This window comes from Camelus bactrianus, chromosome 7 (assembly GCF_048773025.1).
Source record: "Camelus bactrianus isolate YW-2024 breed Bactrian camel chromosome 7, ASM4877302v1, whole genome shotgun sequence".
Taxonomy (NCBI): Eukaryota; Metazoa; Chordata; class Mammalia; order Artiodactyla; family Camelidae; genus Camelus; species Camelus bactrianus.
In genome coordinates, this window is record NC_133545.1 from 76,192,400 (window position 1) to 76,220,398 (window position 27,999).

At 39.4% G+C, this 27,999-nt stretch overlaps 1 protein-coding gene across 9 annotated transcripts in view; it reads right to left on the reverse strand.

Annotated features, from left to right (window-relative positions):
• SRPK2 (SRSF protein kinase 2) overlaps positions 1 to 27,999 on the reverse strand; it is a 204,352-nt gene that overhangs the window by 58,236 nt on the left and 118,117 nt on the right. For all 9 annotated transcript variants that reach the window (XM_045510499.2, XM_010946685.3, XM_010946683.3 and 6 more), the window contains one exon: positions 13,525 to 13,676. In XM_045510499.2, the coding sequence (XP_045366455.1) occupies positions 13,525 to 13,676 (152 nt within the window). The remainder of the gene's footprint in view (positions 1 to 13,524; positions 13,677 to 27,999) is intronic.

Here is a 27,999-nt window from a genome sequence, read left to right on the forward strand (position 1 = left end):
ACAACAAATCATTGATGACATCATGTAAAGACAGTGGTGCTATGTGGAGCCACATGCATGTACTTCTGGTTAGTGTATAAATCAGTATAATCTTTCTGGAGGGCAACTGGTAACATGTTTTAAAATGAAAATGTGCTATGCTTCAAACTAGATAACCCCAGCTACACCTTATTGCTCAGGACAAACCCATAGGTGAAAATACAAGCAGTTCCCAGTGGCATTACTTACAATGATGAAAGCTGAGACTACATAATACCCAGATACTACTGAATGAAAATAGCATAGTATGAGAGAGCACACATGGACCAGTCTCATTTATGGTAGTTATACATATGTGGATATGCATATACTACATTAATTTCCAGGATGATATCTTTGAAACTTTAAACCCCTTTAATTCACCTTGGGGAGCTGACTATGGAAGAGAGTATCAAACAAAGAAAGTGAGAATTTTTATTTTTTGCTTCCTCTCTATTTTGTTTGAATTTTTTAACTCTACCTTGTACACTTTTATAATAATTTTTTCATCTAGCAAATAAGAGTTTAAATAAATAGCTATAGAAATATTTAAGATCACTTAGAAATGCAGGCGTGAACCTCAATTCACACAGTAATTCCTAGCATTGAAAGACAACAAAGAAATAAGGGAAATCACAGCCCTGTAAGAGCCATAGTGTTAAAAACATTAATAACACATTAGGAGACAGAAGTGGCACAATTTTCCCAGGTACTGGGACTGAAGGAAAACTCTCATGGATCCTCAGAAATGGAACAACATGTGTCATCACAAATGACAACCTTAGCAATAAGAACGTGTGTGTGGGTGTGCGCATGCACGCACACGAACACACACACACACACGCACACCCCAGCAACTCTGAAGATACATAAATGGTCAGTAGGCACATGAAAAGATGCAACATCATCAAAAACAAAATCACAATGAGACACCACATCAAATGCATGAGGATGGCTAAAATAAAAGAGTAACAAATGTTAACGACAATGTAGAGAAACTGTAACCCTCATATAATGCTGGAAGAAATACATAGTGATGTAGCTGCTTTGGAAAAACAGTCTGGCATTTCCTCAAGTTAATCATGGAGTTACAATATAACCCAACAATTCTTCTCCTAGGTATATACCCCTGAGAAATGAAAACATATGTCCACTCAAAAGCTCATATACAAATGTTCATAGCAGCACATTCAAAATAGCCCAAAAGTAGAAACCACCCAACATGAATAAAACCTGAAAACGTGTTAAGGAAAAAAAAAAAAAAAAGCCAGCCAAAAAAGGCCACAGACTATATAATTCTATTTATATGAAATGTCCAGAATAAGCAAATCTATAGAGACAGAAAGTAGATTAGTGGTTGTCAGGGACCAAGAAGAGGGAGGAGTGGGGATTGACTGCTAATGAATATGTATCTCCTTGTTAAAGTGATAAAAACGTTCAGGAATTAGATAGTGGTAGTAGTTGCACAATTCTGTGAATGTATTAAAAACCATTTAAAGGGGTGATCCTTATGTAATCGATAAAAAATAAACTGTATGAGGAAAAACCCAGCAAATTTTCAATTACTCTTTCTTAGTCAATATAAAATAACCCCAAAACTCCAACAAGACCTGAAACTTTATTTCACTTTAATCTTCTATTTCAGTTTGAAATAGGACCTAATATAGAGAGACAGAAAAATCACCATGATTCTAACCAATCCAGAACATCAGTATGAAGGAGAGAAATCTGGATAAAGAACCTAAGAACACAGTCCTTTTTTTTTTTAAACTAGCCTCAGGTGAAAAATAAAGGCTAAAACATAGACAACAATGATGTAATATAAACTTCAATGTTGCTAAGAGATGAGATCTTAACTGTTCTCACCACAAAAAAAAGAAATGAAAATTCCATGACCTGACAGAGATGCACAGTGGCAATCATCTTGCAATATACAACATATCAAATGGACAACTTAACTTACACAATGTACACTTTAAAACTTGTACAATATGTCAATTATATCTCAGTAAAAATACATTTTAACAAAGAAAGAGAATAAATTATTCCAAAACTTGTCCCATTACCAGGTTCTGTATGTAAATATTTTTTGAATACTACCTAGATGCCAAATACGAATCAAACATGCCTGGGCCTGCCTAGGTAACTGGATAGTCCCAAGGAGCCAGAGTGCAAGAAATGATTTACAGGAGTGTTTTCATTTAGGGCTAGGAGACGGACGGCATTTTATGCTCCAGTGAGTCCGTAAGGGGATGGGGGGGACGGGGACAGGGAGAGGATGAGACAGAAAATGAGTGAAAGCAAAGCCATCACACTGACTGTGGACTCTTTCTGAAACCAGACTCCAAGGACCAGTGGTGTAGACCAGCGGGCGGAGGGCTGGGGGACAGAAAGAGGAACCAACCATAAAGGACATGCTAAGGTGCATGGCACAGTCAGTGCTGTGCACTCCTGGGTGACAGACTGCAGACTGGGAGGCGTCTGGCCTGGCCTCTCTCACTACCTGTGCCACACAGTCCTGCTCTGGTGCTGAGTAAGCAGGGACAGCCCTGGTGGCATGGACAAGAGCACCCTCATAGGGGGTACTCGCAGCACCATGGGAGCAGGAAGCAGGAAAGATCATGACAGACATCACATGGTGAATCTGGCCAGGTCCTGAGGCACCTCCTTTGAAGAAGTCCAGATCCAAAAAGGCAGAGGATACAGGAGGCTAACAGGTGGGGACAAGAACCACTGACATTTAAAGTGACTGCAAGCAAGACCCAATCTACACCTCCAAAATGAAAAACTTAGGTCAGACAACTAAGTATGTTCAGGATTTTTTTTTTCATTCAGAATAACAGAGCCATCTTCTCGGAGCTGGCATCTTCTCGGTTCCTCAATCTGCTCCGTGTCAACTGAACCCATGCCTTTGGTTGCTCTCCTGCCTCCCTGTCTGTTCTGTCTGTTCTTCCACTTGTGCTTATTTTCTCACTTGTGTCCCACGGAATTTCTCAAAGGCTTGTCACTGAACAATCTCCCTGCACTTCCTCTACTCACTGAACACTCCTCCTCATGTGACCTGATTTCACATCAAATCTGTAATACTTGTGTAAGGTTTGGAACAGTCTCACTTCTGACAGAATGCAGAGTCCAGACACCAGCTGTAGGTTTGGAGGTTCTGGACACTGTGTTCCATCCCAGTAATTAATAATTTGTGAGAAGAACTCACAGAACACACACAAGGTGATATACTTGTGGTGATAGCTGACAACAGCACAGGGGCTACAGACAGTCAAGGGAAGAGACCCATGGGGCAGAATCAAGGAGGGGCCCCAATATGGAGCATCCAACTGTCCTCTCCCAGTGGACAGTGTTGATTCCTCCAGTTAATGACACATGACAAAGCACAGATGATATTGCCAATCACAGAAGTTCACCCAAGCCTCGGAGTCCAGAGTTTTTGTTAGGGCTCCGTTATGTAGACATGGTTGACTGGCAACATGACAAACCTCATGCTCCACGCCCTCCAAAAGCCCCCATGAGGCACAGATCACACTGTAAGATTACCCTGAGGGGGCCAAGGCCCAGGTAAAAAGGATACTTATCAGACAGACATTCCAAGAGCTTAGAGATTACCACCAAGGAGTTTAGAGCAAAGGCCAGATCTCTTTGGGCAACATTAAATTCTTTACTACACCATCAGCTTGTCCTCTCTTTTGTGCCCCAGATTCATATCTCTAGCTGCCTTCTTGGTTCTCCATCAGTTTCTTTAATCTCAAATTAATAAAGTCAAACTCATCAATATTTCCCCAGACCAACTGTAATTACACTGTTTCTGTTAACACTACTCAACCCACTTTTTTTCAGTAAAGAACTGAGGCAGTTTTTAAAACCACAATACAAGATACAAAATTAGAAGGAAACTGGGATAAAGAAAAAATAGCCCAGAAAAAAAATGACATAGAATAATGCTGCGGTGAAGTTAGGACACAGAATGCATGCCATAAATTCTTGTTCAACTGTTAAAGACAAGCTGCACACTTAATAGCCACACAACATCCAAAACTAAGAGGAAATGACAAGTAGTTTCAAAATTCAGAGTTCTTTTTTTTTTTTTTTAATGATGCCCAGAAGGCACTACTCTACTTCCAGTCACCCCAGGATTCAAGACTCGGAATTTTTCTTATTGTTGCCCTCTCTTAGCCCAATAGTTTGTCAAATGATAAAGATGCTACCTCTGTGATGCTGTTTGCTTTAGTCTTTGCCTTTATATGTATAGATATACATATATCTATGTCTGAATCTAGTCATTCAATATTTTACATTAATCTTCCTTAAACACAGCGCTTCCTTGTTCAAAATCTGCAGTGGTTCCTCACTGCTAAGCTTTTCTTTTTTAAAATTTGTTTTCTGTTTACAAAGAAATACATGCTCAATGCAGAAAACAAATAAAAGACAAACAAATAAGAGAGAGAAATCCTACAAACTAGATACACAATTCCCTAATACTTGACAAATGTATATGCCCTAATCAATACAAAGAATATGTCTCCAAAATCTCAAAAGCATCCTGATGTAGTCTCTCAGTCATGTTCTTTGTCAACAATATATACTGCAATTATTTTCTACTACTCTGAAGCTGGTCTTTCCATTTTTAAAAATGTCTCTTAATCAGTAAAATATTTTGTTTTGTTGAAATTTAGTTAAAAAATTTTTTTAATCTCACACTTAATACTTCTTATACACTCTACAAAGTCTTTCCCTACTCCCACGTTGTGAAGACATTCTACTTCTCTTTTTGTAAGCCTTAATGCTTTTCCTTTTTTTAAACCTATGGGATCCATCACAAACTGAGAAAGTTATCTTTTAATAAATCTACACATTTACTCTAACACCAAAAACAGGACAAGGATGTCTAATTTTACCACCTTTACTCAACTGTGTGCACAGAAAGAAGCATGAAGCAAGAAACAAAGCATGCTAAGGAAAAGAACACTCTCTGCAGTGAAATGATGATTCTGTGTGCAGAAAATCCAAAAAAACAAAAACCTAAACTCACACACACTAATGGAATTAGTAAATAAATTTAGCATAGTTACAGGATACATGATCAATGAATCAATTATATTTCTATGTATCATTTAAAAAAAACTGCCATTAAATACAGCATCAAAAAAACAAGAGGAGAAAGTTTAACTATGAGCAAGACTTCTACAAAGAAAACACAGAAGTACTATTAAGAGAAATTAAATGAACACAGACATGTTAGTGGTGTCAGGGAGGAAGAAATTTCCTCTACTTTTCTAGGCTGTTCTAAGAATTAAAGTGACATGAGACAGACTGACAGGAGAAAATCAAACAAAAGTTTAATGACATATACTGTATACATGGAAGAAACCCAGCAAAACTGAGTAACTCTCCAAAATGTCTGAAACCCTCACCTTACATAAGATCTTCAGCTGAAGACAAAAGAAGACATTGTGGGTAGCAGTCTGGGACTTTACAGGGAAAGGAAGGCCTTTCACACAGAGCAAATGCTTGGTAGGTAGATGTCTGCTGGGCTACACAGACACAGTGGGACACAGAGTGAACTCTGATTTTTAGGCTCTGCTGAGCTTCCCCCACATCCCCAGCCCATGTTCTCTGCAGATGCTGGTGATAGCTCTATTCTTGTCAGGTAACATTCCCTCTAGCTAAATTCTATTAGGAATTTAGGAGAAAAGTCAAAGCTTCTTTCTTAGTCTTTTGGGCTTTTTCAGCTCCAAATAATCCACATGCCCAAGAGGTTTTTGGGGTGGCAGATTTTGCTCCCCTACAATGGATCAGAAGATTCAGTATTATTAAAGACATGTCTAAAAAAATTGTATGTATAAGCTGATGCTGAAATTATACATAAATGCAAAGGACTATCAAGTCAAAATCCATTCTGGAAGAAAAGCACAAAGTTGGAGGACATCCACTGCCCAAATCAAGATGGACTATATAAAGCCACACAAATCAAGGCAGTGAGAGCATGAACAGACCAAAAGAGGAATGGAACAAAGAAGAGTCCAAAAATAGGCCTTCATACATACAGTGAATTTATTTACAAAGGCACCAGGCAATTCCACAGGTAAAGGTGAGTCTTTCCAACAAACGGTGCTGCAGCAACTAGACATGAAAGTACAGAAAGAAACCTCCACCCCAACGCCACACCTTACTGCTGACGTTTTAGTACAGTTCTTTTGCTCCAAACAAATTTTTTAAAGAGAGGTGATCACACCACAAGGGTTCTTTTCCTATTCTGCCTTTCTTCATGTTTTTAAAAACTGTATTTCTAGATGATGTTCTAATTTACTTCATGTACAAATTTCTTATCCTCATTTGTCCTCTCCATGATGCTCCCAAATTACTCTTCAACCTAACCTACAGCATGCCTGTCTGTTAGGAGAGCAAAAGCTTCTCAGAGACACCTCTCCCAGGCTCCAGGATTTTCCCTGAGTCCAATTATTCTTAACAGGTAAGGCCCTGCACATTTCCCATGGAGCCTTTTCTTTAACCTCTAACCAAGTACACTCTCATTCCTTTTAAGTCCTCACAAACCTTCCCTTTTCTCCTCTTATAACTAGTTAACCACACAGTAAAGGTGAAGAAAGGCAAGTAGCTTCTTAACCTAGTCCATTCATTCACTCCACATTCACTAGGCATAGCCTGCTCTCTCTCGGTGTGAGTGACAGGGCAGGAAGCAAGACAGGCAAGGCTCACGTTCTCGGGGCAAAGTCTACGAGGCCATGAACTTCTAAAAAGTAGGGGCTGTTCCTCATTTACCTTCACATTCTCTGTGGTGAGACACAACACTTAACATGGAAGAAAGTCTCAAAGAATTCAACAGTTATGCTAACTCAAGCTTAGTGATCACTAAATCAATAAATACCCTTGCTAGTAGTGGCGCACACAGCAACAGGCCCAACAGGTGTCTGAATCTCCTCAGTCTCCGGGAAAGAAAGGTAACGAGGGCTTATGCAAAAAAGTCCTCTTGAGAATCTCCTATTTTCTTCATATAGATCAGCAGAGTCTCTTCTCAAGGCTTCAAGAAAGCCAGATAAACCAACTAATTTTAAAAACACTGTGTAAGCAGGCATGCAGCGTTAGTGGTTTTAAGGAGAAGAACCAAGAATGAATAAAGGTTACCTCTTCTTACCAAAAAGAATGGAAACTAAAGACCACATTTCTATAAAATACTTGAGCTACATGACATCATTTCTAAGGCAACTTTGTGTAAGACACATTGCTTTTTTCCTTTAAAAAAAAAAAAAAAAACCTGAAGTTTAAAATGGTCTTAAGTCACAGATTCTGGGGAGGGAAATAAAACCAATGAGAGCTTACAGCCACCAACATTAAATGTTGAGACTTATTACAAAGGCAATTTGTGTATAAGAAAGTCATCTGACATTTTTCTAATGTGCAAGGATTTATATTATTTATCCCATGTTTTAAAGAAGATACTCCTAAATTCCCACAGAAAATCATCTGAATGCCAGTCAGACATGCATAACATCTAAGAGCTCTGGGGCATTATGGATGATTTCAAGAAACTTTAAAGCAGAAATGAAGGATCTGTACTCTCATTTGTGTCCCTCATAGCAAGCCCGTCAACCTCCTCACTCTGACGTGCCTTCTCAGACACACAGATAACATCAGCACTGTCTATCCCTCAGGTAAAGCTTAACTCTAGGCACAATTCCTTTATCCAGTCAAAACCACTTACTGCACAGTGGATGGTTCAAATGCAATGGGGTTAACAAAACATACAGCCCTCGCCCACAGGAAATCTTTCAGACTGAGGTGATCACAAAGAAACACAGAACAAAATGTATGATGATACACTGTGATCGGAGCTATGGGGGGTGGGTGGGGTGGATACTACTGTGGGCAATAGAGGAAGGGGCCTAAGTAAGATATGATTAGGGATTCAAAGAATGCACAAGTAAATGACACATGTTTCAGTGCCAAGTCAGACCACAACTATGATGAAATCGATGTCTCCAGTGATAAACCATACAAGGTGCCAACTTAGCTAAAAATGACTTAGGAGAGCCACAAAACAGGATCTCCAAGGAGTCAGTCGGTGCAGACAGCATGATATACCAAAGCAATGTTCCTACTTTCACCATTTTCTCGTCCTTGAAGCAAGTATGTGCTGACAGTTCTGGGAAGATTTTGGAACATAAGGGAATTCAAAGCAGTAATTCCCCTGACACAGCGAATCAGTCAAACAGTGTGAAGTGAAGGGAAGGGTCACTTCTCTTAGTTATAGCTTTGAAGACTGAGAGGAATGGTTCATGAAACTAGGTGGCAAGCCTATCCTAGTTTCAGTGTACAGAAAAAACACCTCGTGAACTTGTTAAATACTTGGAGTCTGAGTCCTACTCCCAAGGATGCCACCTCAATATTGAGAGTGTAGCCCTGAAACGTTTTGATGCAGGTGGTACAGGTCACACTCTGAAAACCAACATTAGACTAAAATCTCCCCAGAGGAGGACGTTTTGCCTTGACAAAGAGCAAAACTCACAAAGCGAGCAAGTATTACACAAGGGCCTCCTGGAACTATCTGTTTACAGGCTGACCCTGTGCCTGATCCCTGTTATCAGCTTGGAAGCAATAGTTTAAATTAACCACACAGCTGGCTGCTACAGTTCGTGCCTCAGACAACTGATCAGAGGTAACGTCAAAAAAACAGGGAGAAAAAGCAGTGCAGAGACCAGGGAAACAAGCCCACCACAAGCAAGGTAGCTAAGACCACTAAGGGGGCCAGCGTGAATGGGTGCAGCGTGGAAGTATAGATGGGGACACACCTGGGAAGAGAATAATGGAACAAAGACAGGACTGAAGTAAGAAATTTATTCCTTAAGAATCTTCTCTGTACTGGGTAGTATGACCTACTTCACAAATTTATCTAACTTTATTCTTCTTAAAATTGTAGGTGGTAGATGCTGTTATGTATTACATTATATAGGAAGATTACATTGTATCAAAGATGCAAAAACTAAAGCCTAAAGCAAAAGGAACTTGCATCCGAGGATACAGAACTGGGAAGTGATTAGGCCAGGTTTTGAACCAAGGTCTTTCAGACTCCAAAGTCCATACTCTGCCTGGACTCGTAGGCAGGAACATGCTGGCTGCAAAGAAAGGAAAAGGAGAGCCCCAGTCCACAGAGACGGCTACGGCCAGTAGAAAAGAGCAATGAACAACACGTTAGCAGTACGAGAACTTTAAATAGTGGCCCTTCTGTTAAACAGGCAGAAGTTTCACAAATTTTGAATAAGGAAAGACTTAAAAAGGTAAAGAAGTCAAAAGAAGGAAAAAACTTAAGACACAATTTGGTTGGTCATGAACGATTCAGAATGTCAAGGATCCAAATGCTCACTGCAGCTACTGCTGGGGGATGGGATTCCAGGTGATCTGCCACACTCTGCCCCCCAAATACATAATCCCTATGGTGAACAAAAATGTCCCCTGTGAAGAGAGAGAAAAGATGTGGTGTATTTTGGTTTTGTTGATGTTTTATTTAACTTTGGGAGTACTGCAAAGCGGCTGGTAAGGCAGAGGTTCCCCAGGAATGAAGTCAAAGAAAATGAAAGGTGATATGACAAGACAGACAAGACACCTCAAAAGACTAAGTAAAACATACCCCTAGACTGTGAAAGCCATCGCTCCCCTTCCCACTTCCTGAACAATTCAGTCCACAGCCGTTAAATAGCATCAAGCAATGAAAGATGTCTGAGCACAAGCTAGGTAATGAGGAAAGGGGAGAAATGTCAAAAATAGTAGTGACAGAAACTGGTGACTCATTACATACAAGGAAATGAATCAAATATGTAAACATAATGAGGATGGCCTAGTCACTTACAGTCAAAGAAAGAATCTACAGATAAAATAAGGAGAAAACTGGCTGAATCCCCTGGTAAGAGTGAAATGAGATATCATATTAAACTTGTGGATTTTAAAACATTCACAATAAAAACAGAAATAAATATATAGAATATATATAAACATAAAAGAGTGTGTGTGTGTATGTGTGTGTGTGTCTGTCTGTCTGTCTGTCCCTAGCTCTGTGCTAAGAGATCTGGAAGCAATGACACCCCAATAGTAATAATCACACTTAACGCCCAGATCTTGTTTTCTAAATACTGTTCTCCACTAAAAGGAACCAGAGTTCCTGGGGAAAGAGCTGATTAGGGAAAAATACAAGATGAACCAGGAATATCTTATTTAAAAGAAAGGGTTTAAAGAATGACAGGAACTTTTCAAAGGGACACAGAATCAACCAGAAGGGACCCCCAAGGTTAAATTCGGGATAATCTAAGCATCCAAAAAAACAAGGAGAGTAACTGATTATAAGCCACTGAATAATAGAGAAATCCACGAATGAGCCCATCTGAGGTAGACAGACAGAGGGAAGGGAGGGATAGATAGGACAGAGGGAGAGAAAGAAAGCAGAGGAAGAAGTAAATTCTTGACAAAGGGATATTTACAAAGCCTCAGTGTAACTATCAATAAAATACTTATTAATTACCAGGGGGAGAGGTTAACTTTATGGCCCAGATACCTGGCAGACACCACCATAAACAAGTGATGGACATCAATTGTATGGTGTAAATCAAAACCCTGTACCACCTGATAGGAGGCAAGGAAAAGAACACTTCTCACAGAACAACACTTTTTTGACATTCCAAACTGAGAAACATTATACAAAATAATTGGCCTATAATCTTCAAAAACGTCAAAGTCATGAAAGCCAAGAAAAGACTAAGGAACTATTCCACATTAAAGGAAGAAGAAAACAACATGCTATGTGATTCTGCAATGGATCAGTTTTACATAAACAGCAATACTGAGTAATGCAGCCTGAGTAATGAACGGCAGAACTACATCCACGCTAACTTCCTGATCCTGACCCTGACAGCTGCCTTGTGGTTACACAGGAGAATGTGCTTGACTGCAGGCAAAATGTACTAAAGTACTCAGACGTGATAAAGCGTCATGTTGGTAACTTAAACTCAACTGTCTCTGAAGGGAAAGTTATCTATTCTATTCCATTCATGAGGGTGAGGGGAGGGGGAGGAAATTCCAGAGTTCTTTTCCCAAATATTCCTCAATAATTCCACAGGCTCCTCGAACACATTTATGTCAGTTATCTTAAATTGTTATGGTCTATATTCATAGAGTAAGGCATCTGTCACATGTAATGCTGACTAGAGGCCCACGTTACCTACTCAAGCTCTGTGTGTGTGTGTGTGTGTGTGTGTGTGTGTGTGTGTGTGTGTGTGTAGGCGTGTGCGCAAGAAAAGAACTTTACCATCTCCAACATGTCTTAGTGAGGCTCACCTTTATATTCCAAGATGTTTAGAGTGAACAGTTACCTAGAATCAACCCTGACTGGGGAAACCTTCAATCATACCCCTATATACATCAGTCCGAGGGGTCTACTGTGCTGATCCACATGTTACAACAAGCAGATAGCTAGATATGAACAGAGAAAGTAGGACACAGGCCAAGTGCAGGAAACCCTACATCATGTAAGCACCAGGGGTCCCAGGGCAGAGGGAAAAAAGCAGGAACCTCTGGGCTGATAAGCAGTCACACCCTGTGGGGTGATGAGCAGTCTGGAGGTCGACAAAGAAAGATGGAACAAGGCAGGAATCTCCAGCGTCAGAATGTAACCTTTTGCTCATTATGCCCTTATTTCCATAAAATTAGCCTTGCAGATTAGAAGTACCCCTCAGGGAATACGACCCCAAACTCGTCCCTCCCCAATGAATATTCCACCCATTCACTTTTACACTCTATGTAACCAACTTACCAGAGAAACTCAGGGCAGCTACTCACCTGAGCCTGCCCTCTCTCCCCTTGAGAGTGTACATCTATCCCTTAATAAATCCTCACTTTACTTTCTTAACCTCCAAGTCCTGTCTCTGAATTCTTTCTGGGACGGGACAAGAACCTGGACACTGGTTACATCTACTGGTAACACACAGAGGTGGTAAAGAGATAAGGGTATGGTTACTAAATCTCCTGACCACATAGTGAAGAACCAGGTGTGAGACAAAGTTCTCATTCCAGCATGATGGAGCCTATTTACAGAAAAGAACGGTTCCTTCAGACCAACACAATGCTTTGGCCTAAGCAGCAAAATCAAAAGCCAATTGTCCTTATTTCCTCTTCAAATAATTTTATTTCCAAACCAAGAAATGCAGGTTAAGAGGGAGAATGAAAAACATCTTCTTTTCATCCTTCCAAACTGTCTCTGAATCTTCTGACCTTTGGGGTCATCATCACAACTCATACAAATGCTAAAGATCAATATTTCATTTCCTAAGGAAGACACTGATTCTATGTGTAGAAATCCACACCCATGGAAGAATCAGGTTAGAGTGAAAGATTACTTCTTAAACTTTCATAGCAGAATGATTTCCTTTTCCACTTAACAGTTAACTAAAAAGTACACTGTTCCTAAAACAACACACAAATGGCCTGCAGTAACTAGATAAATTGATACTAAGATCCAACAGAGCCAAAGATTCATTAATGCTTCATGGCCTGAACATGTGTGCATCTCCTGCCATCTATTCTTTGCCTGTATAGAATCTGATTTATAGTTTCCTTAATTTGTAGCAAATAAATGTCTCATCAACTGTTCAGAAGCTAAGAATTCCGGAGTGTGATACTTTTCTGCTAGAGGCAATCAGAGTCCAAATGAGTAAAATAACAAAGAGGCAGCCCAATGGATCGCCTTTCCTTTCTCCTAGATTCTCAGAGTCGGGTCTGCACAGAGTCTGGATCATATTCTCAACAGCCATCACATGACATGACATGACACGCTTGCCTTTCAGGAGTCTAGCTAGCTATGTAGCCTTGGTCTTTATGAAGCATCAATACAAGGAAACTCCATTTGAATAATTTTTATGCATTCTGTGAAATCACAGCTGAAAACACAATCCACTATGTCACACAATGGCAGAACCTACAGAATGTCTTTTTCATTGAGTACACTGCCAGGGAAAAGTCTGCCTCTGCAAATAAATGGGCAGGCTTTCTCTCCACAGACAATGAAATTCAGTGCTACGCAGAGAAAGGAACAGTTCCTTGTCAGTCTTAGCAGCCACAAAACTTACAGTCCAATGCAGTTAAATTGGCTCCGCTTAGGAGTCTGGCACCCTCTATTTTCTATGCTTGTCTGAGATGGCTTATTATGTTTTTAACTTTAATTGTCCTATTTTATACTATCTTTAATTCTATCAACAGATTTAAATTCTCTTGAAAGTACCCAGAGTATGTATATACATATGTGTATATTTCCTATCTCTTACAAATTTTCCTTCTGATATCTATTACATTCTCTGATATCATTCTATATACTTAATGAGCTAAAAATTTTAAATGATATTGACACCAACTTAATAAACACTGAGCAGCTGGCATCATTAACCTTCCTGTTTCTTCCTCCAACAAATCACAGGGGGCCCAGCAAGGCAAGTACATCACCTTTGCAGTAGTCTGCGGGGTCCTCCTGCTCCTCATCGTCTGATCCCAGGATCTCCTCCTCTGGCTCTGGGGGAGTAGGGTCGGGCAGAGGTGGTGGCGGTGGAGGCGGCGGCGGTGGAGGAACCAAGGGAGCTTTCTGCTGAGGCTCCGGCCTGAAACAGAGGAGGAAAATTCCCATTTACTTAGAAGTAAATCTTGCATTATTATGGACACACTTGAGAGTTTCTCAATATGGGGGCAGGGGGGGAACGACTTGCCACACACTAAGAAGAGATGCTGATTAACATTACTTCATCCACTTTTACAAGCTGAGAAGGGTGGGGGAGAACTACCTTTATTGACTGAGGAATATTTTTTCAGGCACATCTTCACTCAGACCTTTAGTATTTCTCAAGTTCTGATACTATGAAATGTAAGTGAAGTAAGAGAGTATCCCATTCCCCATGATACACAGCTTTATTAGTTAGAACACATCCCACAGAGATTATAAAAAGACAGATGAAAACAACCCTGGACTTATGAAGGGGCTTACTTTCCATTATTTTAAAATCAGAATTCCTATTCCCATAGAAACAGGAGGAATGCGGTTAGGTTCCTAGATAATTCATAAAAGCTGATTAATATGTACTGTAAATGATACATGATTATTTTCATTAAGGAATTCAGTTATCAACTTTGCTTATTAAGGACACTGCCCCAAATTGGAAATTAAACAAAGAAAACACCCACTGTAGTAAAATGTAAATATAATTCATACAATGCAAGTTTTGCAGTGGTCATCTTTAATTATCACAGGAAGGCTAAATGTATAGTATGCTTTTTTTTTTTTACAGAAGATAGAAAAAGCAATAATACTAAAAATAAACAAAAAACTTAAGAAGTTACAGAAGTAAACCTTTTCAGATATCTAGAATAATTCAAGCACATATTAAATACATTTGCTTAGAAATAAGACCTTCATAATGCAATTTTACAAAATCACGCTCTCACTTAAAAAATATAACTGCTATTTCTAACCATGTCTCTCCCAATAGAGAATCTTGAACCTAAAGTCTCAACTGTATGCAGAAGCTCCCTTGAGCAGCAAGCTGCCCTAACAATGGGACCACTGCTATTCTCCCAGAGCTGGCCACTTCTCTGAGGGTAAAAAGTGGGGAGGGAACAGATACCTAGGGGCAAGGAGGTTAGGATGATGGATTGCTCCCAGAGGCACTCTCAGGAGGATGAGCAGAAGGTCTCTAGCTTGGGAAGCAAGGGGAACGCACAGGCAGCGATGTGGTAGATAACTGCCACTTTCTCTTGGCTTGCCCAATACTACCGCTCCCCTTATTAAAGCATCTTCTGAAACCCTGCTGCTCCCTGTGCAGTGAAAGGCTGGCTCCAGAGCCTCTCTCCTCACTGTGGTACAGCCCAGGGCACAGAGCCCTGGGGCCTCACCAGAGGAGCTCAGCCATCACAGGTGCGAGCTCACTCTAGCTGCCAGGAAGAGGCAGGGTGAAAGGAGCTGCCCTGACCACCACCCCTTTCTAAGCTGGACCTCTAAACTCTTGCTAACTCTAAGAGTCCCCAAAGAGCCTTTACTACTCTGCTTTTGGCCTAAGACAGCTCATTTATGTGGTTTGCCTCCAAAAACTCGAAGTGCCACAGTAATGAAGGGAAGCGGCAGAAACACAAAGCAGTCATGAGGATGGGGTGGGGATCATAATCCAAAGAAGGCAACACTGCCAAGTATGATTACCCCTGGCAGGACAACCAAAGAATGCTTATAATCTAAAAATGACTTGTACTGATTCCTTCTTTGCTAGAAGCTATGAAGACTCAAAAAGTTACAGCTCCCAGGGTAACAGATTTAGGACAAAGGTGGTGTAACATTCAGAATTAACCACTCCTCATGATGCAGCCCTGAAAGGGAATCATCACAATCAAACACCTACATCACTGCAAAAACATCCACAGCTCACAGCAGACCTTACAGAAGTGCAATCATCTTTTTGGCAGCCTTGCCAATGCACATCTTCTTGTTGACAGATATGCCTTTACTGAAAGTAAAGTGGTCTAGGGGAAAGAGAGGTCTGAGGAATGGGAGAGGAGTGGTTAGAGAAAAGGTCTGCACAACTCATTCCTCGGGGGCATGGGTAGAATCTACTCAACATATGTGTTAAATTAGAAATACTTTCAAAGATGGCTAGTTCTTCCTTAGAAATTTCATATGAAAAAATGAACAGATTCTCTAAATTTAAAAAACAGAAACAAAAACCAAACAAAAAACATCACCACATTATATCCCCGGTAGAGACTATGTAACAACGGAAGCAAAGAGAAGGACTGGAGGACCTCGTCCCACCAGTGCAGGGACCTGCTGTGCTCGGCACCACTGACACTGGGCCAGGAAATTCACTGCTGTGGGGCTGTCTCGTGCACTGTAGAGCACAATCACTTTACACTACACGTCAGTTGTGACTCTCAAAAATGTGTCTGGACATTGACAAATCCACTGGGAACAAAACTTTGCCCATGTTGAGTACCACTGCACCAGCAGTATTTGCGAGATACAGCTTTACCTCAGTGGAATAGACTGTACCTGTGATAAGGAAGGAGAGATTCTAGTTTTCACGGGCCCACTTGCTCTCATTTGAGAGGCTCAGGTATCTTTACTATAATGTGTGTCTCTCAATTTTTCTTTACCCATTGAGTGAGCTGCATGTCGCTTAAGAAAATTCTCAACCTTCTGATCTCAGTGAGGGCCAAGCTGATAGCTTCCCCAAAGCCAGTTCTATCAAGTTACAGGGATGAGTCAGGGCACCCTAAAATACAGAGGAAGTTGAGTAATGTTGACGTAATATTCTGACTAGCTATCATATCAAAACATCTAGAACTCTGCTGTCTGATATGGTAGCCACTGGCCCCATGTGCATACCGAGCACTTAAAATGTGGCTAGTCAAAATTGAGATTCCATTTTATATCAAAATGTCCAGAACAGGCAAATTTGTAGAGATAGAATAAATTAATGGTTGTTTAGGGCTGGAAGTAGGGGAAAGAGAGGACAGAAATGGAGACTGACTGTCAGTAGGTATGGGGTTCCTTCAGGAGGGATGAAATGTTCTCATGTGGTGATGGTTACACAGCCACATGATTACACTAAAAAATACTGAATTGCACAATTCAAATATATAAGTTGTACAGTATGTGAATTATACACCTCAAAATGCTATTTTTTAAAAAACGAAAGCCTGTACAACTGTATAATATGTTTTAATATCAACTCCACATTTTTAAAAGTGGCTTTATTTACGGGTTTTTGGAGGAGGGAGGTAATTAGGTTTATTTATTTATTTTCAGAGGAGGTACTGGGGGCTGAATCTCATGCACTCTGCCACTTGAGCTATAACCTCTCCCCCTTACTCTACACCTCAATAAAGTACATGCTTCCAAGAAAAAGCAAAAGTATCTACATTTAGATTTAAGCAATCTGTATGCATGGTCTTCTACAACTGCCCCAGTACGTTCACAGTGAAAAGTAATACATGGTTTTGTAAAAATAGACTGAGAGTCTATCTAACTGTCCAAAGTTTACATAAGACACTCGTAATTTAAAAATGTGTATATATAACATAAATGTACCACCTCAGTGACTGGAAAAAAAAACTTAGAAAGCAAAATTCCAACTAGTCATTCATATTTTTCACAAAGAACTATATTTATTTAGCCCTAAATAAAACATAACTAAATATTCTAATCATTACTCCAAACAGGGCTATCATAAAAATAGTTACTAAAAAACACAGTATTTTTCTTTATAACATTAGAATACTAAGATTATTTTATCATGCTTATCTACTTCATATTATATCTTTCATGTACATTTGCTCTATCAGAAAAGAGAGGGAAAACTGAACAAGCCTAGCAAAGTGCATGCACCATCTGCTCTAAATTGTCATGGCAACCAGATGGGAGTTCTGATTTCCTTCCAGCTGCTGTTTCTTTCCTATTCCAGCAGAGTAAAGGACAAGTAAACTTCACATTTGGCTGAAAAAGAAGTAGTTTCCTTTGTTATTAGCTTAAATGGCAACTGACACAACTTAAGAAATTAATTCAGTTAAATCTTTAATCAAAACATAAAGAAAAGGAATTCCAAATCAATTTCTTCAGGTAGTATTCCATGGAAGTCACATAAAGTCAAATTTCTTTTTTTTTCCTCCTATGTCCACCACCTCATCTAAAACTCACTCTATTCCTACCACCCTCCTTCTCACGCCCCTCTTCTTGGTTGGTAATTGTCAGTCTGAGAAATATGCAATATGGCATTTCTACTGAAGGATAGAATCAATCAATATATACTTTCTCTCAAACTAACTTATCTAAAAAGGGTAGCTGCTGTAGCACTGCATAAAGTCACACAGCTAGGGAGGAAAAAGCCACAATGGTTTCATGTATTCCTCTCTAATAAAAAGAGAATTTCAGAATTTTGCATAAATCAAACCTAAAGGTGAAGTGTCTGCTGTGGTAGGCAGAATTCTAAAGTGAGGCCCAGTGACCCTCACCATGAATAATTCTCTGTTACTCTGAGTGTGGGTAGCCCCATGAATATGCTTAGAAATCACTCTTGTAATTATGTTATGTTATGTTATATGGCAAAAGAATAGCTACACTGGGCAGGCCTGACCTAATCACATGAGCCCTTTTAAAGTAGAAGGTTTCCTCTGGCTGGTCACAGAAGTCACGGACATGCTCCAGCTAGACTGAAAAAAGAAAACATTCATATCCTGAACTACTCATTAAGGCCACAGGGCAAGGAGCTGTGGGTGGCCTCAAGGAGTGAGAGTGGTCCCCAGCCAACAGCCAGAAGGATAACAAGGACTTCAATGCAAGGAAATGGGTTCTGAAAATAACCAGGGATATTAAAAGAGGGCTCCTATCCCCAAACAAGAACTGCAGTGTTGGCCAACAGCTTCAATTCAGTTCAGTGAGAATCCAGTCATGCTGTACAGCCCTAACTTATGACCTACAGAACTGTTAGTTAATAAACAGGTATTGTTTTAAGCTGCTAAGTGTGTAGTAATTTGTTATGCAGCAAGAGAAAATGAATATAGCTGCCAAGTTCTCAATCTGTAACAGAGTAGTTCATGTTAAATTAACAGATTTTGGCCTCAACATTGAGATTTGGGTTTTTTTAAATAAATGAAATAACCACAGGAATTAAGAAACTGGGTAGTAAGAATGAGAGCCAATTCTCCTTTGGGGACAGGCAGGTTTAAAAAACAAACAAAAAACCCCCTGAATTCCCAAACTCTAACAGAGACAATCCTAATTCCAAGCCAGAGATTTACATTCTTATCATTCTCATAGTCTTAAGGTCTTATATTCTAAGACTGCAGTGTTTTCTACAAAACTGAACACAGTGAACTAAAAGTTAACGAAGATGTAAGTAAATCAGACCCGCTTCCCAACTAAACGGTGCCTTAGACAACAAAGAAGTTGACTGATCACCTAACAACCTCTATACGGCAGGGCTATATACTTATGTCACTAGTATTATTAATGTTTTATGAAACATTTGTGGGACCTGGCAGAAAATGTTATTACTACTTAAGTGGAGAAAGAAAAAATAGAAAAGTTTAAACCAAAGAGTTCAAAAGCATATAAAAATGACACCCACTGATTCCACAAATACTCAGAATAGTGTCTAGCATGTACCAGGATGTAACCCAGGGCACAAAGGAGCCCAGCACTGAGGGCTGTACGGTCTAGCAAAGCGAGAGAGAAGATGATCAACTGCTCCGAGTGCTGTTATGGAAGGGGAGGTGGCAGAGGGCTGAGCCAGAAAGGCCTACACGCTGGGGGTGATCGTAGAGACAGCAGAATGAGGCACAGGGGGCAGAGGAGAATGCCCAAGGCCCAGGAAACAGGGTGACCAGAGGCACAAAGGCTTCAAATAGCCCAGTGTGGCTGAAAACAGGCAAGACATTCAGCAGCAGTCAGCCAATAAGAGGCATAATCTACTGTTCTAAGGAACTGGGGCTCTATCCTTAAGGCAAGTAGGAGCCACTGAAATAGTTTTAGGGCCAGAGAGTAGCTCTTTGCAAAGAGCATACGGAATTGGTGTGTAGAATGGGGAGAAAGGATACAAGCCAGAAGCAGGGAAACTAGTGAGGAATCCAAGGAGGGGATAAGTACCTAAACTCACAACTCAGTAATTCATTTGCTGCAGGTGGGTGTCTCTGTCTCCAAGATTTCTGGTAATAAGACAGTGTTACCATTAATTTGGACCAAGAACAGAGCACAAGGAGGAGGAGGAGGGACAGTTTTCAGAGAAAGCTTACTTCTGTTTCAGCTCATCAGAGTGTGAAGGGCATGTGGGACACCCAGCACTGCAGAAATACAGCAGACTGCTTGGTATATGGAATCTATACCTAAAAATTAAAGGTTTGGGCTGCAAACAGAAGCAGAGGTCATGAGCAGTTGGTAGCTAGTGCCTTTTGAAGCATGTGAGAGAGCCAAGGAAAAATGAAGGATTAAAGTACCAAGAACAGAGCCTAAGTAAAAGCCAATACACAAGGTTAGCCAAGCCACTGACATATTCTGGCCTTCCTGGTTCATGATCTACAGGCAATGACCCACCGTATAATCACCAACATAATCTCATAAATTTCAAAGACAGATTTTGGAGAATACACATGTATGAACACCTCATATAAGCCTATCTTTTACATTAGGATAAGATAAACATATAAGAACTAGCAAACTAAGGACTCTGTGTTTCTATCTTAAAAGCTCTGTTTGAAGGCAGTCTGAAGCCCAGTTGGTGCAGAGTAAACTGCTTAAAAAAAAAAAAAACTTGTTTACTGAGACCTATATATTGATGAAACTTACTATAACCACTAATGATTGCCTCATACTGTGCAGGAAATAATGCAAGATGTACCACTGGACAAGGCTTCTGCAAACCTCCACAAGCTTTAAATAAGAAGGCAACTATAATTATATAATACAATAGCCACTAGTCAAATTATTTTAAACAGAATAAAATTTTACTTAGAGCAGTCGTCTTTTTTTATGTTCATGTTTTTGAATTTTATTTGTTAATGTAGATACTGGGGATTGAACTCAGGACCGCTTGCATAATAGGCGCTTTTCTACCAACTGAGCTATGCCCCTAACCCAGAATAAAATTTTAAATTCAGTTCTTCAGTCACTCCAGCCTAATTTTAAGTGCTCAACAGCCATAAGCACATATAGCTGGACAGGGCTGCTTTAGACAATATTTTAGCAGCATGAACCTATTTTTGCATATCATTACTATTACAAGTAAATAAAATTAACTTTCAGTTAATTTTCACTAACTTTCAGTTAATGTTCACAGTTTGGAACATTTTTCTATAAAGCCCACTATGGGAAGTTTTAGTTGTAAAATTATAAACAGGGATGGTATTTCATATTTGACAAATGATTTCAATATTTGAATATCCTTTGGCTCAGCATGCCTCCTTACCGGAATTCACCTTACTGATAAAATCACAATGACAATGCCTGCAAGTAGCAATATATTGGGATCTAGACATCCATCAATGGGAGACTTGTTAATAACATGATGACAGATTAACGTATATGCATACAACATGACTACGCTAAAAAGAATGAGTCAAATGAAATTAAGAAAACTCCATTCACAATAGCATCAAAAAGAATAAAATACATTTGACCCTTGAACAATTTGAGGGTTTGGGTACAATTGAAAATTCGATTATAACTTATATAGTCAGCACAACGTATATGCAGTTCCTCCACATCCATGGCTCCTCCATATCCACAGATTCAACCTGTGGGTTGTGTAGTACTGTAGTACATACTATTGAAGAAAATCCACATATAGGTAGACCTATGTAGTTCACACCCATGTTGTTTCAAGAGTCAACTGTACATAGGAATAAATTTAACAAAATAACTTTAAAACATATACTATGAAAATAAAAACATTACTGAAAGAAATCAAAGAGGATCTAAATAAATAGGAAGACATCCCATGTTCATAGATTGAATACTTAACTGTTAAGATGATAATATGCCCCAAATTGATCCACAGAGTCAATTCAATCCCTGTCAAAATACCACTTTGCTTTTTTACAGAAACTGACAAGCCATTCCTAAAATTTATATGGTAATGCAAAGACCAAGAATAGCCAAAACAATACTGAAAAAGAACACTGAAAGACTCATGCTTCCTGATTTAAAATTTACTACAAAGGTACAGTAATCAAGACAGTGTAGAACTGAGAGTCCAGAAATAAACCTTCATATTACTGTCAAATGACTTTTCTACAAAGGTTCCAAGAGCATTCAATAAGAAAATAGTTTTTTAAAACAAATGGTGATGAGACAAATGAATATCCACATGCAAAAGAATAAAGCTGGACTCTAAACTCACGCTATACACAAAAATAAACTCATAATAGATCAAAGATCTAAATGTTAAGAGCTAAAACTATTTAAAACTCCTATAAAAGATATTCATCATTAGCCATCAGAAAACAAAAATCAAAACCACAATGAGACACCAGTTCACACCTGCTAGGATAACAACAATCAAAAAGAAATAATAACAAGGGATGGCAAGGATGTACAAAAACTGCAGTCTCATACACTGTTTATGAGAAAGGAAAATGTGCAGCCATTCTGAAAAACATTTGAAAAACTAAAGGCATTTTCTCAAAGGGTTAAACAGAGTTACCATATGACTCAGCAATTCCACTCCCGCGTTATATGCCCAAGAGAAGCCAAAACATGCATCAAAACAGAAACCTGCACATAAATATGTATACCTTCATTATTCATAATAGACAAAGCCAGAAATATTCCAAACGTCCATTAACTGATGAATGGAAAAATAAAATAGTAATATGATGGAATATTACTCAACAGTAAAAAGTAATGGAAGTCCTGACAAATGCTACAAGGATGATCCTTGAAAACATTATAGTAAATCAAAGAAGCCGGTCACTAAAGATCATACTGTAGGATTTCATTTATATGTAATTCCCAGAATAGAGAAAAAGTAGGTTAGTAGCTGCTTATGGCTGAGGAGGTGGTGGGGGTTGGAGGAAACTGCTCAAGTGCACAGAATTTCTTTAGGGAGTGATAAAGATGTTCTAAAACTAGGTGGATGGTGATGACTGCACAATTCTGTAAGTGCCCTGAAAAATGTTTGAATTGTACTTTTGAAATTTTATGGTATGTGAATTATCTTTCAACAAATTTGTTACACCAAAATAATGAGATGGTTCTCTATGTCCTAATATGGAAGATATGCCACTTAGTAACACAAAGGTAAAGAGTGTTTGTGTATAGCATGCACCATTTGTTTTACAGATACAAAGCATGCACCTCATGCTAACAGACTATTTCTGGTGGAAGCAACAAGAAACTGATCAAAATAGTTCTCTTCAGGAAAAGGAACACAGTGACTGATGATCGAGGAGAGAAATTAACTTCTCAAAAATTCCTAATACTCCTTTCATGCTTTTTCAATTGGGTACCATATTTATGCCTAATGAAATAAAGTATTAATTTATAAAGAGAAAGAAATAAAGGAAAGAGAAAGTGGATGCTGGAAAAGTGGGTCATATGTCTAACCCCCAACCCCACCCCATCCCTCCCCAACCCCAGGCACCATGAGAGAATTTACTAAAGAATAACAAAGTAAAATGTCCAAGATATAAGCGAGTCATGCCTAACTCTATTTTAGGGCTGAAGAGCTAGAATAAAAATCTAAGTCCAAACAACACGCAGTTTTCTGGTAGAAAGGCTGTGAGTGAGGTGTGAATATCAGTTCCATCACTTAAAAATTCACAAGAACTCAAGCCAGTGACAACTTCTCTGGACCTCTAATGATAGTAAGAAGGTTGTGATAAAAGAGATGGTAGATAAATTCCCTGGTATGGTAACTGTGTACATGGTAGGCAGTCAATAGAGGTTAATCCTCAACTCCTCACAGTTCTGGTGAGTGGTTACCATGAACTTGTTTCCTCAGGACTCCAGTAGTGACTGGTAAGTGAGTGCACCCTGATACACCACGTGTGATACTGCCATCACACCTCTGGCCCTCTCTGTTCACCTGTGATTCTCCTAACAAAGCTCAGCATCAGTCTACGTCTTAACATTTCTGCTTCTACACTCATGTATTTTATAATCATGACTGGCTAAGAGATTTAATAAAGTTTCCCAAGGATCTCTACTGTTAATTATCACATATTTCTACAAAGCAATATGACAAAATGGGTTGTACTGCAGTTATAACCATCTTCAAAGAAAAAGATGTCTAACACAGACTTTAGAATTTTAACAAGCAAACTGATTAACAAATACTCTCTCACAACAGATGACTTATTCTAACTAGGTCTTTTTTACAAAGTTAAGATCAGTTCTCAAAGACCTTCCCATGAAATATGGTTTCAAAGGGCTTTACAAAACAAAAATGTTCCCATCTTAAAAACAGTTTCCTCTAGAGGGAAAAAAAAAGTTTACAATTGCTGGCATGAGGAAAGGTTGAAGATTAGAGTACAGAATGAGAAGATCTAACCAATCTACTATTTGAGGAAGGGAGAAGAAATAATAGCTGAGAATTGTCCAGAATTGATAAAGAGCATACATCTCAGACTCAGCAAGCACAAAGTGTGTCAGATAAGGTGAAAACCCCAGAACAGTAAAACTGAAGAATTCCGACGCAAAAAAACCAAAAAAACCAAAAAAAACCCACCACCACAACAACAAAAAAACAGAGGAAAACAGCCATATTTTCTGTATGGGAATGACAATTATACTGTCCCTAGACCTCTCAAAAGAAAGAGGTCAGATTACTGGATTAAGATAGCAGAGCAGAAAGACACTGAGCTCCCTTCTTCCCATGAACACAACAAAATCACAACTAATTGCCGAACAACCATCGATAAAACAGACTAGAAACTACCAAAAGAGATCTTCTACATCTAAAGTCATCAAGGTAACAACGAGATGGGGGGGTGGGGGGTGGGGCGCCACTCACAGTATAATCAAATCGCATATCCCCCAGAGTAGGAAACCCACAAACTGGAGAATAATTATATTGCCGACGACCTCCCACAGGAGTGAGAGTTCTGAGCCCCAGCCTAGGGGCCCGCCATCAGGAAGAGAAGCCTCTAAGAGCATTTGGCTTAACTGCAGAAGCTCCACAGGCTTGGAGGAAAGAGAGAGAGACCTCACTCTTTCCTTGAGGCTATCTGGCTTGGGTCCTTAGCACCAAGATCTGGCCCCATCCAACAGCCTGTAGGCTCCAGTGCTGGGATGCCTCAGGCCAAACAACTAGCTGAACAAGAACACAGCTGCCCACCCCTATCAGCAGACAGGCTGCCTGAAGACTTCCTAAGCCCACAGCAGCCTCTAGACAAGTCCCTACACAGGGCTCTGCCCACCAGAGGGCCAGGACCAAGCTCCACCCATCAGTGGGCAGGCACTGGCCCCTCTCACCAAGAGCCCCACAGAAATCCCTAAACCAGGCCAACCCACCAGGGGGCAGATGCCAGAAGCAAGAAAATAAGGATCCCACAATCTGATTCCACAAATGCAGGCCAGACTGTACCTTGGGATCAGCTGGCCCCTTGATGAGAGGGGAATGCAATGTTGGGATGCACAGGATGATTCCCACAGAGAGCCACTTCTCGAAGGTAACTAAGCTACCAAATAGAATAAAACAAAAATGCAAATCGAAATTTAGATAAACTGAGGTGGCAGAGGAATAGGTTCCAGACAAAGGAATAAGATAAAATTCCAGAAGAAGAACTAAGTGATACAGAGACAGGCAATCTACCTGAGAAAGAGTTCAGAGTAATGATCATAAAGATCAGACAACTTGTGAGAATTGATACATAAAAACGAGAAGTTAGAAGTCTTCAACAAAGAGTTAGAAAATATAAAGAACAAACAAATACAGTTTAAAAATATAAAAACTGAAATGGAAAATATACAAGGAAGAAACAGTGGGCTAAATGAGGCAGAACAGATCAGTGAGTGAAGACACAGTAGAGGAAATCACTACTGCATAACAGAAAAAAGAAAAAAGAATGAAATGAGGACAGTTTAAGTGACCTCTGGGACAACATCAAGCACACTAATACTTGCATTATAGGGGATCTCAAAAGCAGAAGACAGAAAAAGGGCTGGAGAAAATATCTGAAGAGATAATGGCTGAAAAATTTCCCAACTTGGAAAAGGCAAAAGTCCCCAAGTCCAGGAAGCCCATAGAGTTCCACACAGGATGAACTCTAAAAGGAATACACACACCTAGACATATTATAATTAAAATGACAAAAATTAAAGAGAGACTATTAAAAGCAACCAGGGAAAAGTGACAAGTAACATACAAGGTAATTCCCATAAGACTGTAAGCTGATCTATCAGCTGAAATTCTACAGGCCAGAAGGGAGTGGCATGATATATCTAGTTATGAAAAGGAAAAACCTACAACCAAGAATACTTTACCCAGCAAAACTCTCATTCAGATTTAATGGAGAAATCAAAAGCTTTACAGACAAGCATCAACTAAAAGAAGTCAGCACCACCAAACCAGCTTTACAACAGATACCAAAGGAACTTCTCTAGGCAGAAAAGAAAATGTTACAACTAGAAACAAGAAAACTGTGAAGTGGAAAAGCTCACTGGTAAAACAAATATAAAGTAAAGGTAGGAAATCATCCACACACAAACTAGGAGGAAAGTTAAAAGACAAATGTAATAAAATCATACCAAATATAAAATTCTGCAAGTGCCCCCAGTCACTGACACTATCACATAGGAAACTCATTGACTAGTTTTAAACCACTTACTACCTTGCAAGGGCATTACTGAACAGGTGAGAGAAAAGCTTTAGTGTTGAGCATAAGAGCCTTACCTAAGGTGGAAAAGAAATTCAAAATACAAAGTGGTGCTCAGACTAGCACCCATGAAACCAAATGATACCAATTAGTCCCTCACGCACAGATGACACAGTACCGCTTCAGTGCAAGTTTATCTGAAACTGAGGAGTGTCTTGAAAAACATCAAACTGGTTATCTCTGATGGGCAAGGACTATAAAATACTCCATCAGTCTGAGCATCCCATCAGCTCAGATCAAAGAATTCAGGGGCTGTGATGTTCTCTCCTCCTTGCATCATAAATTTTGTGATTCTACCCTACAGTTCTAAATTCTGCCTCATTACCCAAGTATGGAGAAGATGCGTCATTTATTTGTTAAAAAAATATTTCTCAAACCTTTTTAAAAAATTTGCTTAAATGAGTAAAATGTGTCTTCATTCATGAAGCCAGGCATTTAACAGATTAGAGCAGACAGGTATATAACAATTTAAAACAAAGCAGACAATGGTTCAAAAACATTATTATTATTTCCTTAACTCAAAACTTATTCAAGGTATATGGTTTCAAGATTCGGGGATACAATGTTCTCTCTGGCTACTGAGTCCCAAGGAATGCACAGGGAAAGGAGTGACACATGAGGCTGAGCTATGAGGAAGGGCTTTAGAGGCAAGAGGAACACAGGAATGAGCACCGGCATGGCAGCAGGAAAGTCCAGTTTTGCTGATATACAAGGTACCCACAGGAGAATATGCGCAGAAATGCTAGAAAGATTGGAACCAGATTTTGATACCTTTGAATAAAGAATTTGGAGTTTATTTCAGGTAGGATATAAAATGCCATGTGAAATCTAATCCATTTATTTTTATTTTAGAATCTGTAACACAATAGTTCTTAGAGAGGACTATAACCATGATCATGTGGAAGATTTTTCAAAAAACGAAAGCCTAGAAGCAGGAGATCCTGACTCAGTAGGTCTGGAATGTGGCCTGGGCCCATGTCAGTAGGAGACTGATAAACACCCGTGGTTAAGAATCACCACTGTCATCACCAGACCTAACAGATGTCTGTCAGTAACACACTCAAGTGTGCCTTATGACTCAAATTCAAGTAAGGAAAGCAGATACAAAAAGACACTGGCAAAGAAAGGCAGATAAAATTAAGAATTTCTGATGTTCCAAAAGATTTCAGGAACAGGGCCTTCATTTTAATAAATGTATGGATCTTTAAAAAGTTATCACACCAATCACAGTCTGTTTTAATCGCCTGCTTCATTCAAGTAAAATCAACCTTAACTTAATTCCATCAAGATATCAACAATGATACCATTAAGTATAAGAGCTCAGAGTCAGAAAAGCATAGCTAGACTTCCATTTTAAACATGACTGATTAACATCATACATTTTTATTCCCTCCTTCCCACAGTAAAAGAAAAAAAAGGGAAAAGACATAAGAAAATCTAAAAGACAATGGAAAAGCAAAAATCAAGAAACAAGAAATTCAATGTTTTTAGAAAACAAAATGGAGGAGGTAACAAGTAGGAAGAACATAAGCAGCTACAACTGAAAGTAACTGTAGACACAGACACTGGCCAGAA